At 49.6% G+C, this 14622-nt stretch overlaps 7 protein-coding genes across 7 annotated transcripts; 4 read left to right on the forward strand and 3 right to left on the reverse strand.

Annotated features, from left to right (window-relative positions):
• Positions 1 to 416: 416 nt before the first annotated feature.
• Positions 417 to 1814, reverse strand: LRP88_04831 (uncharacterized protein; the record flags this gene model as incomplete). Its single annotated transcript, XM_083241397.1, has 4 exons — positions 417 to 693; positions 754 to 1314; positions 1373 to 1554; positions 1611 to 1814. 4 exons carry the CDS (start codon positions 1812 to 1814, stop codon positions 417 to 419), a joined length of 1224 nt encoding a protein of 407 aa, XP_083102545.1.
• A 2188-nt stretch (positions 1815 to 4002) lies between these two features.
• LRP88_04832 (uncharacterized protein) lies at positions 4003 to 4218 on the reverse strand (the record flags this gene model as incomplete). Its single annotated transcript, XM_083241398.1, has 1 exon — positions 4003 to 4218. The coding sequence occupies one exon, from the start codon at positions 4216 to 4218 to the stop codon at positions 4003 to 4005; it is 216 nt and encodes a 71-aa protein (XP_083102546.1).
• Positions 4219 to 6329: 2111 nt separating this feature from the next.
• Positions 6330 to 8363, forward strand: LRP88_04833 (major facilitator superfamily domain-containing protein; the record flags this gene model as incomplete). The annotated part of the gene is made up of 10 exons (XM_083241399.1): positions 6330 to 6627; positions 6677 to 6863; positions 6916 to 7088; positions 7138 to 7365; positions 7416 to 7541; positions 7592 to 7698; positions 7760 to 7846; positions 7900 to 8016; positions 8073 to 8157; positions 8209 to 8363. The coding sequence occupies 10 exons, from the start codon at positions 6330 to 6332 to the stop codon at positions 8361 to 8363; spliced, it is 1563 nt and encodes a 520-aa protein (XP_083102547.1).
• Positions 8364 to 9112: 749 nt separating this feature from the next.
• LRP88_04834 (uncharacterized protein) lies at positions 9113 to 9819 on the forward strand (the record flags this gene model as incomplete). The annotated part of the gene is made up of 2 exons (XM_083241400.1): positions 9113 to 9144; positions 9198 to 9819. The coding sequence occupies 2 exons, from the start codon at positions 9113 to 9115 to the stop codon at positions 9817 to 9819; spliced, it is 654 nt and encodes a 217-aa protein (XP_083102548.1).
• A 437-nt stretch (positions 9820 to 10256) lies between these two features.
• LRP88_04835 (uncharacterized protein) lies at positions 10257 to 10986 on the forward strand (the record flags this gene model as incomplete). The annotated part of the gene is made up of 2 exons (XM_083241401.1): positions 10257 to 10336; positions 10398 to 10986. The coding sequence occupies 2 exons, from the start codon at positions 10257 to 10259 to the stop codon at positions 10984 to 10986; spliced, it is 669 nt and encodes a 222-aa protein (XP_083102549.1).
• A 410-nt stretch (positions 10987 to 11396) lies between these two features.
• On the reverse strand, positions 11397 to 11838 carry LRP88_04836 (Dabb family protein; the record flags this gene model as incomplete). Its single annotated transcript, XM_083241402.1, has 3 exons — positions 11397 to 11552; positions 11607 to 11717; positions 11773 to 11838. The coding sequence occupies 3 exons, from the start codon at positions 11836 to 11838 to the stop codon at positions 11397 to 11399; spliced, it is 333 nt and encodes a 110-aa protein (XP_083102550.1).
• Positions 11839 to 13121: 1283 nt separating this feature from the next.
• LRP88_04837 (uncharacterized protein) lies at positions 13122 to 13729 on the forward strand (the record flags this gene model as incomplete). The annotated part of the gene is made up of 3 exons (XM_083241403.1): positions 13122 to 13205; positions 13276 to 13441; positions 13527 to 13729. 3 exons carry the CDS (start codon positions 13122 to 13124, stop codon positions 13727 to 13729), a joined length of 453 nt encoding a protein of 150 aa, XP_083102551.1.
• Between the last annotated feature and the right edge of the window lie 893 nt (positions 13730 to 14622).

Below are 14622 nucleotides of genomic sequence, written 5' to 3' on the forward strand. Positions count from 1 at the left end.
GGATCCTCGATGGGATGCAACTTGGCCGTCACAGTGGGTGGCTGGGTCTCAGGTGTTATGGTTGCTCGCTGCAACTCTCTTTAGGAGCTGGCCTACACTTGGAAGATAGATCTTGAGGAGTAGAGTAGAGTAGACTTTTCAATGATACCTTCGGCTGCACAATTAACACCTTATATCACTCATATCTTGCAAACGACACTAATGGAATGAACCTCTAATTATACGTTAAGAAGTCTCGCTAGTTGTGGCCTACTGCTAGCTCACAGCGCCTTCTTTGCTAATGTCTAGTGACCTATCTTCGGGCTGGCTTGGAGTGGCCTCGTTACTTGACTTGGAGGAATTTACTCTGCACTACTCGAGAGACTGATTGCTTGGTACTGTACGTGGGCCTGATGTGAGACCTCCATGCACAAATGTCAGACCCAAAGAAGGTACCTCGTCAGGTATGTGCCTCGAGTACCCAAGATGCACATGCCCCATTCCAGCACCGATTTCCATCGGGATACCTGCAGGGGAGGAAGCACTGAAACAGGGCCAATACTCTGTATGACAATATCCATGTCGTCCCCCGTCACTCTCCGTTCAAGCTGGATCATGTCTGCCCTATCCTTGATTTGGTACGCGCCAAGAAGCTCTTGGTTTTGGTAAACACTGTATTTTCCAGGACGAAGTCCGGAAATATGAAGCTTAACACTGGAGTTGGCATGTTAGACGCGAATAATTAGGGGGAGAGAAAGCTGATCCAATACTCACGTCTTGTCCTCTCCTGAATAGGAACGCATAGTGACAGCCATGGCTTCAAGATCCTCATCCCAGCTTCCGCGCAGAAAGTCAACGCCGCTAGAGAGGTCGACGTTGTAGATGAATGGGTAAGTGGAAAAGTGATTGTTGGTCCAAGGATTCTCGTACATCTTTCGCTGGCCCTGGAAGACATTCAGCCTCGCATAGGGGATGGCGGCGTTCCCGGTGAAGGAGTCCATTGGGGGCAGACTGCCATTCCCTTGAGCAGTGGTCGGGTAAAAGAACCCGCCCTGTTCCCAGGTCGGGGGGTAAGTTTGGTCGACAAAGCGTATGTACTGGTCCAAGGTATTCTCGTCGCCGAGTTCAGAGATCATCTGCGCTGCGTATCCTAGGATAGGCTTGGTCATGGGTTGCTGAGCACCGGGAGATTGCGCCCTGGATATCAAGGCCGTTGACGCTTCCGCAGCTGTAGACTTTTCCGGTGGCATCATCATCTCCATAATCCTGTCATATGCCGTGTCATACGCGACCTTTGCCAGCTCTGGATTCCAAGCGTTCATAAAGGCAGCACCCCTGTTATCGATTAGCCCAACTGAGCCCCTTGAAAAGTTGTCTCGGTGCCATCGCATACCATGCTGTGAACCCGGGGTCTTCTGCAAGTGTCTTTCTGTCTTGCTTTGGAGAAAACCAATCAATTATGAGGCCATCGTCTTGGAACATGCCCTTGGACTTCCACGCCTCCTCGTATGTTTCAAGAACGGCAGGGGCTATATGGGTATTGTCCCGAACATCGTTGTAACGCATCCCGATCATCTTGATATCATAGCGTCAGAATCAGTCGATAGGAGAATGGGTCAAGGTGCTCTTACAGGAAACTGGTTGCAGACGACAAAGATGCTGTTTGGCTCACAACAGACGCCGAGCCAATTTTCTCCCTCCATCCCCTTCAATATCGCTTGCTGCAGGGACGTCCGGTTATAGGTGAAATTTTCTGGTCCCATACCCCAGAAGATTGGCATCCAGTTGAACTCCAGAGCACCATGTTCATTGTACTTGTCGTCGTCAAACAGCATCGTGTACAATGACACCATGTGGAGGAGGTGACCAGAATACTGGAAGATGTTAGCAAGACATTAACAGTTTTCAATAGAGCGTTTGAAAACTTTCCATAATGTTCTCTTTCGCAACTGGATCCGCCCAGGGTTTCCGCAGCTCGGTGAGATCAGGGTCTACAAGAGTGCCGCTGTGGCTAGTGAGATACCAATAGCCCCAAACATCTCGCAGTAGCATTTTTGAGATGAGCTGCTCAAACAAGCTCTTGAATAGAGACCTCAGAAGGGGCAGCCGAAAGTAATGAGCTGCTCCTGCAGCGTATGCCATGGTCGCCAGCTGGTATCGATACCCATCAAGCCATTCCTGGCCGGCAACTTGAGAACCCATGTGGCGCCATTCGCCGTCTTTTTGGCTTTCCAGGTTATAGAAGTGTCGGAGATAACCTGCTTGTTCGTGGGACATTTTTGGAAACTTGCCGATGAAGCCTTCATCAAGCGGCCGAGGTAATGAGCCGTCATTGTCAAGAGGAACAATACGCCTCGCTCCGATGGCAAACCTAGGTAGAATTTAGTCGTTTGATGTAGTTAATACACGGCTGAACACGTCTCAAGTATATTGGAACTGAGGTAGCACGAACGATGTATCTATCGAAGCCACGAAGATGGCACTTGCATGGAGAATGGCTCTAAGACGCATGATGGTAACAAGCTGATGCTATTAGATCCGATAGAGGTACTGAGGCTTTTGCCGAGGAAAGGGTCCATGACTAAAAGCATCCCTGACCTGACGAGGATTGAGTAGAGTTTAACAAGACCAAGAGGTCAACCGGGTCCATCGGACCGCCTCAAGGCATTGGAGTTCATCGATTGTCCGGAAGCCGTTCTTAAAGTCGGCCTCGAGAGAGGTGACACGGTCGGGGCACGGCAAGACCTCTCTCTCTTACGAAAGAGAGAGGTCTAATTGGCTCAAAATACAATCTTGCCCTTGATGGTGTATGACTAGTAGACAACCGCCATCATGAACTGGGGTTGTCGGCAAAGAGTTTCGGAATACGGAGACGGGAGTTGGCCCAATTCCGCAACAATTCCCGCCAGCCAATCGGCCATGTCGGAAGAATCAATTGTCTATCTGCTCTATCCCCCACACGTTGCCAACTTGATCTGCCGGCTTGATTTGCGAGGTTAATGAGGCGACCATTATGTAGTCTTTTAGGATCCAAGGACATAGAAACGGACTATAGGGGTTAAAGGATATAGCTTGTACTTTCACCAAACTTATAAAAGTATGTCTAAAATGATTTCTTTTTCGAATATTTTATTGTATTTTGTGACTTGTTCCTTAAATCTCAGTTATACAAATGGGTCGTATCGCCCCTGGCATAACTGGTGGATTGTGTACACAAGGGTCGTAATTTTCCTCAAAGCCAATGAATGAAATTGCAGGGCCATCGCGTAACGTGTACCATATATCCAAGGTAGCCCTGACGATGGCAATCACACCTTTGGGTAAAGATAGGAACATAGACTCCATTTTGACCCTACTGATATTATTAGGACGGTTTTCGAAGAGCCAATGTCTCAACTGGTTCAAAGTTGCAGCGTGAGTATCTAGAAGATGGAAGTGAAGGATAACGACGACTGGGCTTTGAAAGATTGGCAAAATCGCCCCTGCAGTCCAATTCTCATGAGCCATGTTGGGAGCCAGCATAATAGGCGCCTGGTTTTCCCCAGAGTTCTGGAGGAAGTAGGGCATGGCATTGAGCTGGGGAATTCGTCCCTCTATGGCCAAGTATCGAGTGGCCAAATGCCGAGTGGCCAGGCGATTGTAGAGTTGCGCCGTGGACAGGATGTGTTGATTGTCAATGGCGTGCTGTAGCTGCTCGACGAGGGCATCAGTGAATCTGGACGGGCTGTATTCGGCTGTCCCGTCAAAAGCTGATGCTGCAATTAGTTCCTTGCGGTGTCCAATGACTGTCCCAGGAGCAACACAGCAGTCCAAAAGAATGAGGATGTCAGCAGGAGATGGGTCGATGATTTGGGCTCGCACTTCTTCGAAGCCCCCTTGATCGCCGTTGCCGATGTAGTAGAAAATGGCCAAGTCATCTTCTTTGAGTCCACTGAGTAATCGATCGAGGTTGAAAGAAATCGTGACATCTGGGTTTGGATCTTGAATTGTGATGGCCAAAAGCTCGACATCATAGCCATAGGACTACTGAAAGAGGTCCCGAACACGTCTGGCCTGGTCACCAAGGCCTAAGCTCTCATCCTTCTCCCAAAAGACAGCCAGTACTCTCGTCGTGTTATAGGACCGTATGGTAGCCTCGTAGTACTTGCGCCATGCGTCAGCCATGGCGGCCTGGAAGTCATCGACGCCAGTCATGATTGGATACCAGGCGGTGCAAGAATGGGTAGATGTGAATGCCATGGTATAAGAGTGAGAAGAGATTTGAATGGAAAGGGGAAGAGTTTACAATGGGAAAAGGAAGAACTTGAGGTGGGAATACGAAGAGTATAAGATCTTGCCTGAGCACACGTGCACGTGTGTTGTGAGGCGCAGTGTTGATGTGTGATGCATCTCCAAAGCTTATTGCATGTTGGTTTTGCGGCTGAGTGCGAGTAACTTATCTTATGGCCTTGTGGCGTTGGCAGGTACGTTTATCTTGCTGATTTGCTTTATCTAATACCTGGTTGACTGGTCAGATGAAGCCCCGATTGTTGAAGGGAGTAATCCCGTTGGTCGATCTAACCTCCCGTCTTAACATAGATGCTATTCATGGCGTTACCTACCAATGCCCATTATCACGTACCATCGCCTCCGTTGACTTTGTCAACATCAAGTCGGTAAGTTTATAGGCTATCAGCTGTTGGTTTAACTTTCTCTCCGAATTCTAACCTAGTCTCGCTGCGGATTCATCAACGAAAGCGTCCTTGGCGCATTGAAGCGCGATATCTTTGCATACCTATAATTAGAAGAGACTCACTGAGACATGGACCAAGTCCGGCGAGTTTCGAGTAGAAGGTTTGATGAGCCGTTGCATACACGAAGGTCAATTGATGCAAGCTATTGTCTTGACAGGTCAGCGTTGCTGGCTTTTGGTGTTGAGTGCTTCTCATTCTAGGCTGTCTTGATCGATTTGCTATGTAATGCGCGTGAAACACGGTAAAAAACCCAGGAATCTGTTAGAGAGGGAATGAATACGATGACTATTGAAATGCATGTTGGACTCCTCTGGGCTAATAGTCAAACATATGAGAACTAGCCAAGCGTTTTCTATAAATTAGTTGACCCATGCCATGACGCCTTGGTCGATCGCCAAGACACCAGCTCGGGACCTGCATGCGTTGCACGAGGGTGCCAAGTGCCAAGAAAGCTAGATACCTGGTCTGCCGTTGAGCCGCCTTGGCATTTTTGACGTCTGTCGAGTTGCAAGTATTTGAAGGCCATAAAAGCAATATATTCAGGGAGAGTCACTTGTCCAAGGAGGTCATCATTGTAGAGCCGACATGGAGGTATTCCTGCTACGCATTAAACAAGCAAGAAGCCCCATATTTGCTTGCGTAATGGCGTGAGCGAGGCGACTGCTGCACTCTAACCGAGCTCCATGTTGGGTCCAGGATATCGGTGAGGCAACACCTCTATTGGATTCATTCCCATTTAAGGTCCTAAATCGGAGACAGGGGGATGCACGACGGGCTCATCCTTGGTCGGGAGCCCGCCCGACGATGACGATAGCCAGTCTCGGCCGATCCACAGTTGCTATCACACGAATTGGGGGGGTCTGGTGGATGGGTTGCATGCCGCCATTGTGGATAGTGTCGATGGTGTCAGAGAAGTTCGCAGCACAATTTGCTTGTTTGAACCATGGAGTCGGACACCGTCCGGCAAGGGCGACCCTACTAACGATGTTCTAGACTATGACACGATTGCAGTGGCTGAAAGTGGCCTGTCGATATGTTGTGTTGGTGTTGATGTGCGTTGATAACGTTGATAAACACCAAAGATGAGATATCCAGACCATCGACACTCAGCTCTCACAAACTCAATTCCCCCAAGATCTCGCTTGAAAAAGAAAAATCACGCCCATCTCGGATACACGTATCCGCCTAAAAAATCTAGCCCTTTTTCTCGCTCTCTTATCTCGTGGCGGAGAAATTGACGGGGTCGAAAATAAGGTGTTATCCTCACCCGGAATCACGCAAGATGGCCTAGCGATCCCACAATAGCCAGGTCCGAACATCCGGGGCCCCGTGCATATAGTCGCCGTCCCTTGTCCATTGGCTATCCCACTTTGTATCGATCCATAGCGCGCTACAATAAGGGGCCCAGAAAGTGGGAGGGAAAATTCAAGAGCGTTGCAGCGAGCTGACGCGATCGCTGGGACCGATGAGTGAATGCTACAACATCTGATGCTAGCTGACATTAAACCCGAGTTTTTCCCTGTATATATATCTGCAACGTAGCACTGTCTGCCAGGCTGTATTAACGTTCTGAGCAGTCCGCTTAGCTGTAAGCTGTTGGAAATACATCCTTCAACAATGGCTGAACCCAAGCACGCAGTCGACGCCAATGTCCGCGAGCCAGACACCGACTCGAGCCGATCTTCGCACGAGGATGTCGTTGTCAAACCCCTCAAGACCTGGAAGGGTTACCTCTGGGACACTTGGGAGCTGCCACCTGAGCAGCGGTGGCTTCTGTTCAAGGTTGACGCCTTTGTGTTGACCTTTGCCTCGATCGGTTACTTTTTGAAGAACATCGATCAAACCAACGTCAACAATGCCTTTCTGAGTGGAATGAAGGAGGATCTCAACATGTTTGGCAACGAACTTGTTACGAGTATGTATAAAAAGAATTGGCGCTTACAACTATCGACTGACACTCTCAGGCACCTCTATTTGGACCGTCGGCTATGTTATTGGACAACTCCCCTCCAATTTGCTTCTCACCCGTGTTTCCCCTCGCTGGGTCATCCCTTCATTGGAACTTGGCTGGGGTGTCGCAACCATCGCCACTTCAGCAGTCAAATCCTACAAGGCGCTGTACGCTCTTCGATTCCTCGTCGGACTCTTCGAGTAGGTTAATTGCTCCTATGTCGCTGTGAAGCGGTGCTGACACTGCATCAAGATCTGGTTTCTACCCTGGTATCCACTACATGCTTGGCTCTTGGTATACCCCTCGCGAGATTGGCAAGCGCGCCATGGTCTTCTGGCTCGCTGGCTCTATTGGCAACATGTTCAGCGGTTTCCTGCAGGCAGCTGCGTATACTAATCTCAATGGAGTACACGGACGTGAAGGATGTGAGTGTCTGTCTTCCCTCATGCCGGTACTGTTCTAACCAAGACGCAGGGCGCTGGCTGTTCATCATCGACGGCATCATTACTCTCCCTCTCGCTGTGATGGGATACATCTTCTTCCCCAACCTGCCTCAGGACGGAAAGAAGACTTGGTGGGTTACTGAACGAGAGCGTGTCATCTCTGTTGAGAGAATGAACGCCGTTGGCCGAGCTGGCAAGCAGCCCTGGACAAAGGCCAAGGTCAAGTCTATTCTTTTCAGCTGGCACACTTGGCTTCTGCGTATGTAACCCTCGCAAGGTCAACGAAACGCAGCTCACAAAGACATTTAGCCCTCATCTACGTCGTTTGGAACAACGGTTACCCCCAGCCTGCCATGGGATACTGGCTCAAGAGCTTCAATGCTGATCCTCCTCCCGTACCTGGAAGGCACTTTACCGTTCCTCAGATCAATAACCGTAAAAAATCAAGCCAATTATCTAGGAAGTTTCAGTGCTGACTCTCTTAGTACCCCTGCCCACGACTGGAATCTTCATCGTCATGGCCTTGCTATGGGGCTGGCTCTCTGACGGTCCCATGAAGGGTCGCCGATATCCTTTCATCTACCTTGGCGCTGTCATCACTGCAAGTACCATCAGACCTGATTTGTGATGGAATAGACACTGACCGGATACAGATTTCTTTCCATATTGGACTCCTCAAGATGCCCCTATACGGAAACGTCACAAACCGAATGATTGTGTACTGGTTCGCCAACATTGGAGTGAGTTCAGCCTAATCACAGATTGAAACTGTCCATATCTAACCTTTCTATAGAGCGGTGCCGGTCCTCTCATTCTTAGTTGGATCAACGAGATTTGCACTGCCGATACCGAGAAGCGAGCTTTGCTTGTTGGCGCGGCCAATGATCTCGCCTACGTCGTGCAGGCAGTGGTATGTTCCTTCGAGATGCTAACCTCAAATTTATTTCCGGCTGACGTGTATTTCAGGCGCCCAACTTTGTTTGGAAGACGACAGACTTCCCAGCAGCTAGGAAGGGCTACACTTGGTCTATTGTTCTAAATGTCTTGCTGAGTAAGTAACCATTCACAGACATGGCCCGTACCCAACTAACCACTAAAACAGTTGTAATCACTGCAACGGTTCAACTGCTCTTGTGGAGGGATCAAAAGAAGGCAAAGAAGGAGGCTCTCAACGCTCCGCCTGAAGTGGTTGAGCAAAAGGGAGACGAGAGTGACAACAGCAGGCTTCCTGCCAAGACCGCCGTTGACATAGTTTAGTTACCTCTTGCAGGTTGAGTTACATGCGTCAGAGATTGTAAATAGAAGTGATAGATGATAATTGAGTGAGCGGCTGGACCTTGGGCGCTCACCCCTCATCACTGGATAAATATGAACTGTTCCTAACTTCAAAGTATGATCCTATGCTGCGTCAAGTAATTGAGGTGTTTAGTTTAATCTATTGAGATATCTCGGGGTTGAATAAAGCCTCTATTTCATCTATTCACTCGGTATGTTGAACCGTCATCCAGAACTTTCAGTATATACATCAGTGGTCTTTCCACCCTAAAATGGCTTCTGAAGTTGGTATTTTGGGAGCCAACTGCAGTTCTCGTTGGTCGGTGTAGACAAAGTCAAGATGATGGATCGCCAGGGAGAACGCCTTTTGTTCGTCACCCTATACCTCGAGGTAGGAAACGTTTGCCAGGCAGAGTCTTTTCGGAGTCATTGTGGAGGGATGTGTATGGGACCGCGGGGCTAGAATCATCGCTGCACACCTGGTTTTGCTTGCGGCAGTGAATCACGTTTGGAAACTTGACAATTCCAAGAGCGACTACACTGAGTACAGAATACTTCGCTTCTTCGTCTCTTGTCCTCCTTCATCATCCGGCACACAAGCTAATTCATCTTCGAAGCAAGGGTTGGCATCTTTTCAGATGCATGCCCTACCATCATACTGACCTCGATTCAACAAGAAAACCAACTCTCTGAGTAGTCCAGAGCGGCGACTGGCCCATTCGAGAGACACCATGGAAGCTGAAGGCACCGGAGATAATTCTTCGTCAGTTGGAGTTCCCTACCACCCATGAACTGATAGCTGACCAGTGGTGACAGGCATCGCGTTCAGAGCACGGTGATGGTGATACTTGCTGGGCCCAAACACCTTTTCCTTCCCGAAAGGGCCATCAACAAACATCCGGAGCTGGCTAGCCGGTTTGTGGCCACGCAGGATGGCAAACAGCTCGACCTCACCGCTTGGCCGACAGCGGTGGTACATGTGCTCGTCATGTTCCTCTTCACCGGTACCTATCAGGACCTACACGACCTTGACGAGGACGAGTTGGAGCGGTATGATGAACCTGAAGCCATGTTCAACCGCGTTCTCCAGGCGTACTTTCTCGCCACCGAATACGGCCTCGACAGGCTCGCTAAGCTCGCCGTCCATGGATTTGACGTAAAGACAATGGACATGTTGCTCCCGAGCATCCTCAACGTCGTTTGCGGAAGCAACATCACATTCGACAACCGGCACCTCGAGCTGATGAACATCCTGATCCTGAAAGCTTCACGAATCGGTTGGGAGCTAGGACTGGATGAAGGCCTTGGGACTTACCGATCAGCGCTCAAGAATGATGGGACAGTCTTCGGTGCGCTCTTTTCGGAGATTCTGGAACAGAGAGATATTATCAAGGACCTCCTGCTTGAGAACGAGAGGCTTGCGACCCAACCTGAATGAGAAGATGGGCTGGAGGAGGCTGATTCAAATCTGGCTCACTTGTTTCACATTGGGGACTGGAAGATGTCGACCTTTTACAGGCATGGCATGAATCAGTGGACTGAAAGGCGAAGACGGAACAAGGGTGAATCATGGCGCCTCGAGATCAAAGGCCAGAGAGGGAGGTGTTACTAAGGTGGTTTGTCTTTTCCAGCTGCGCAGTGAATCACGAGCTAAAACCACGGGCGTTCCTCATTTCCAGGCAGCCACTTGATCTCAACTCCGGACCATTAGCATCACCTCTACTCCTGCACCACTCCCCCTCCACTCTTTTCCACCCCACCGCCGAGAAAGATTTGCCTTTCCTCGTGCAAGCCATATACTGAATGCTGGTCGGACTTTGCCAAACCACTGATTTCACAGTCAGCGCGAAATTCGAAAGGGAACCTTCAGACACCATGTATCGAGCACGAGCTGTTGAACCGCCACGACTCGAGGGCATGCCCAGCCAATATTCTGGTGAATTACCCAGCGACTCGTGAGTACATTACGATGGCCATCATCATGCCCCACACTCATATCGCTGATCCATCATCAAGGCCATACTACGGAGCCATGCTGAAGATCGAGTTCATGGGAGGTGCCAAAGCGCGCGTACATCGACAAGTCATCAACAAATACCCAGACCTTGCCGCCAGATTCCATGAGTTGCCACCCAACGAATCTCTCAAGCTTCTCGACGTGCCGGGGAGAGTAGGACACACGATTGTGCACTTTCTCTTCACCGGAACCTACCAAGCTTTGCCAATTCCCCCGGGTGATGCGGCCGCGACGTCCAAGGCCATGCTCGTTGAAACACTTCAAGTGTATTTCGAAGCTGTTGATCTCTGCCTTGAGGATCTCGCCAGCCTGGCGGGGGTGGAGATTACAGGACAATGCCAAGGCATGAGTTTTGCTAGGCTCATCAAGGTTCTGGATGACGAGTTCGATGGGCTCACCGGCCGCGAAACCTGGCTGATCAACTACCTTGCTGACCGCGCAACCATGGATAGCGAGCAGGTGACTGAAGAAGACGTCCAAAAGTTTCGGGCCGCCCTGGGCGATCGATGTGGGGTGATTGACATTCTTATTGAAGGCATCATGAAGCTCAAGTTTCGGCTCCAGAGTTCTCAGGCAATGGCTGTGTGAGTGGGGACCGGGAGGTTTCTATCATGGACGGAAAAATCTTCTGGAATCAGCTTTGCCCGGGGGGTTTTCGGGGCCAGGACATTCAAAATCAGCACGGATGAGGTTATGGAATGTGCTTAGCACGGTGGGACAGAGATGGAAGATGCGCTGACACTACGCAACGACCAAGCGTGATGGGACACGGAACTAAAATGGCGATTTGATTTAATGAGGATATGGAGATGTGAAAGATAAATCTATTTTTTTTTTTTTTTTTTTTTTTTTTTTTTTTTTTTTTTGAGATTTTTAAGCCCTACCAAGGTTGCCCTAGTGATGGCCTCATGCTCCGGAGGTGGCAGTTCTGCCTTATTGTGACGGTAGTCAATCAACGACGCCTGGCCCCTTTCCCACGGAGAAAGGCGAGGTAAGGTTTAATAAACACCATCGTTAAAGTCAACAACAATTGCCTTTTCAATCAGCCCGTCCAGACTCTTGATGAAAGCCTGGTGGGCGGGATCCGTCTTGACGTAGTAATCCCGATCCTCCACCGAGCTGAACTCTACCACAAATCCATGGGTAATTCCATTCTGCCAAGATTAGATATCCGCCAAGACTCAGGGCACATGGGGCTGGCTCTTCACCTGTAGTCCCTCCGGGGAGTTGTCCTGGCCGCCTTTCAGTGAGTTGATGTAGACTGTGTTGGTAGTTGGGTGGATGCAGTTGTCCTTGAGCGCCAGGAAGCGAGCGCAAGCCTAAGATGAAATGAGATTCTGTAACCATTCTCGAGTGTGATTTACAAGAACGCACCGCTTTGATGTCATCGGGCTTGGCATCGGCTTTGAACTGGAAGAGCACCGTATGTGTGACGCTCATGTTTGCTGGACCGGATGAACGAGAAACCGAAAAGGCCAGTGACAGGGAATAGAGGAGTTGCCTAAACAAAAAAACAGCTTCAATTGGCTGATGATGACAAGATTGAGTGTAGAGCTGAGCGAATATGGTTGATGTCGGGGCGAGACAATCTTCCCCGCTCGGCATCACGTGGAACCATGTGGGCTTCAAGACACATTGCACTGCAGCTGAAGCGTCATTCATAAAAGAACTCGGAAAGCGACAAGCGTGATTAATGAGCTGAAAATGATATTTCCCATCTTGACGTCAAGGGGTGTCTGAAAACGAGACCACTCCGACTGGACTGATTCCTTCAAGACTCAAGAAGTTGCCATTTTGGTACAAAGCCATGTTCCCAAAGATGGTTGTGAGGCGGCTCTTCCGCTCATCGAAATCATCCCTTTTGTCCTTCGTTCGATCATACCATGGCTCGTCATGGCCTCGAGACAATTTTCTAGTCCATCTACGCCTTCGCGACCGCGCGAGTTTCCGTCTAGTGGATTTGAGGTTATAGACCCGTCTCAAAAGGTGGAGGAGGAGAGATTGCCCTTCTACAAACGGGAGGACTACTATCCCATGAGAATCGGTCAGGTCCTTCAAAACCGCTATCAGGTAGTGGCAAAGCTGGGCTACGGCACAGGTTCCACCGTGTAACTGTCCAAGGATCTCATGTACGTTTCTTTTTGCCTTCAAAAAGGCGCACTGGTTACTGACTATATGCAATTCTGCCAGAAATCGAGTTAAGTGTTTATCGTCACCTCCCCGGCTTAGCCATGGATCATCCTGGCCACGAATACGTGCGGCAATTTCATGATTCGTTCAAGTTGAAAGGTCCTCATGGTGAGCACGACGTTTTTGTCATGACACCCTTAGGCATGAGCCTGAGGACTTTGCAGGAGCTGCAAAAGATCACGTCTTCCAACAGAGTCTCACCACAACAGCTCTCAGTCAAGCGCTGCTGGGGTTGAACTACCTCCATGAAGCAGACGTGATCCATACTGGTGAGCATCTAGATCTCGCATAAGGCGCTATTATCTAACCTGCGAGAAACAAGACCTCCATTCGGACAATCTGCTTGTTGCTATCACGGACGGCGGGATTCTCTCCACAGTGGAAGAGAATGAGATACAAAAACCTTCAGCACGAAAGGTGATAGATGATACCATCATTTACGTGTCTCAATACATGCTGGGGGGGGCGCTGGCTCACTCACAATCTGTGACCTGGGACAGGCACGCATTGGTAAGGCGCACCGCGGGAATGCCATGCCAATGGCTTATCGGGCACCCGAAGTTATTCTCGGTATGACGTGGGGAAATGCCGTGGATGTTTGGAGCACGGGACTCCTGGTATGAACTCGCCCCTACTCTAAGTTCTCTTTATTCTTCTTCTGGCGCGATTTGGGGTTTCTTGTCTTAGGCCTGGGATCTCCTTGATAAAGAAAGCCTCTTCCGCGCGTACAACCGTGACTCCCAGAAGCAGAACGATGCCCACCATATCGCAGCCCTGACGGCCCTTCTTGGTCCGCCACCGCCTGAATTTCTCAAGACGTTAGAGAAGACAGCTAAATACTGGAATGAAGATGGTGAGTGCCAAAAAGGAAGCAAGGCCTGGGAGCTCCCTGCATTGCATTTACCTACTCTTTTAATCGCCTCTGACCGAGTATCTAGGTCAATGGCATGGCCCTGTGCCCTTGCTACTAGAGAAGAAGCTGGAGACTCTTGCCTATGATGTGGCAGGAGCAGACAAGGAGATGTTTATTGACTTTCTGGAGTGCGTCTTGACCTGGCTTCCCGAGGATCGACTTACATCCCTGGAAGCCTACTTTTACCCTTGGGTGAGAGGCGAGAAGGTTTCTCAGGAAGATGAGTAAGGAAATGTTGAAAGTTGACTTTATGGAACACAATAGACCGTTAGGTTAGTGGCAAGAGTGAAAGCTACCTTTCAACGGGTTCCGAGGCAATAGTCCCTTATAAGCTGCTTCACAGACTTCTATCTCGCGATAGGTATTTCCTAATAAGAATTAATATCATCCGTATAGACAATTGTTAGCAACTGACTGGGCGTCGCTGAATGTGAGAGGCGAGATTTATTACTCCTATGGAACAACCATGCTTGAGAGTATAACAGTTGAGCTTGAGGGATGCCCAAATTTACAATAAGCGCCCTGAAGCAGTGCCTTGCAGATCAAAAACCGATCATAGAGTGCCGGTACGTTTCATCTTGTGGGGGGATGCATGCGTCTCGGTCGCAGGAGGCCAGCCTGCGGGCCTCGATAGTGGCCTCCAGGGATTACCTGGCCCCAAGCGCCGGGAGCCAGTCCACTGGTAACCTTGGAAATATGCGGTTTTGGGAATTGCTCCCTTTCCGGGCATGAAGAGGCCCTTAACAATGCCATCAGCATCGGACTTTTGACATATTCATCGGCCAGTTGCAGTTTTACAGGCTTGAGTGCTCATAGATGAGCAGCCAAGGATGCATCATCTCAGCATGGTTCGTGTATTAATCATACATGCCCACCTTTACTTAGACAAATATCATTTATTCGTCAGCATATTCATTGAGACAGGGTTGAATAGTTAGAAACGCGATAAACTGCCTTTGATGGCAGATCTTGAGTAGCCAAGTTGATAGAACAGGTCAGTACACAAGGGCATGAGCTTATGAGCCCTTCTTCGCGTCAATAGATAGGAGCTGCTATTTCAGTAGCTCTCCCTTGCATCGCTGCCCTGCCCTCTTCTCTGGTGGAGCCTTGGACACTCCGGA

This window comes from Fusarium phalaenopsidis, assembly GCF_050370095.1.
Source record: "Fusarium phalaenopsidis strain FUZ10S chromosome Unknown contig_32292, whole genome shotgun sequence".
Taxonomy (NCBI): domain Eukaryota; kingdom Fungi; phylum Ascomycota; class Sordariomycetes; order Hypocreales; family Nectriaceae; genus Fusarium; species Fusarium phalaenopsidis.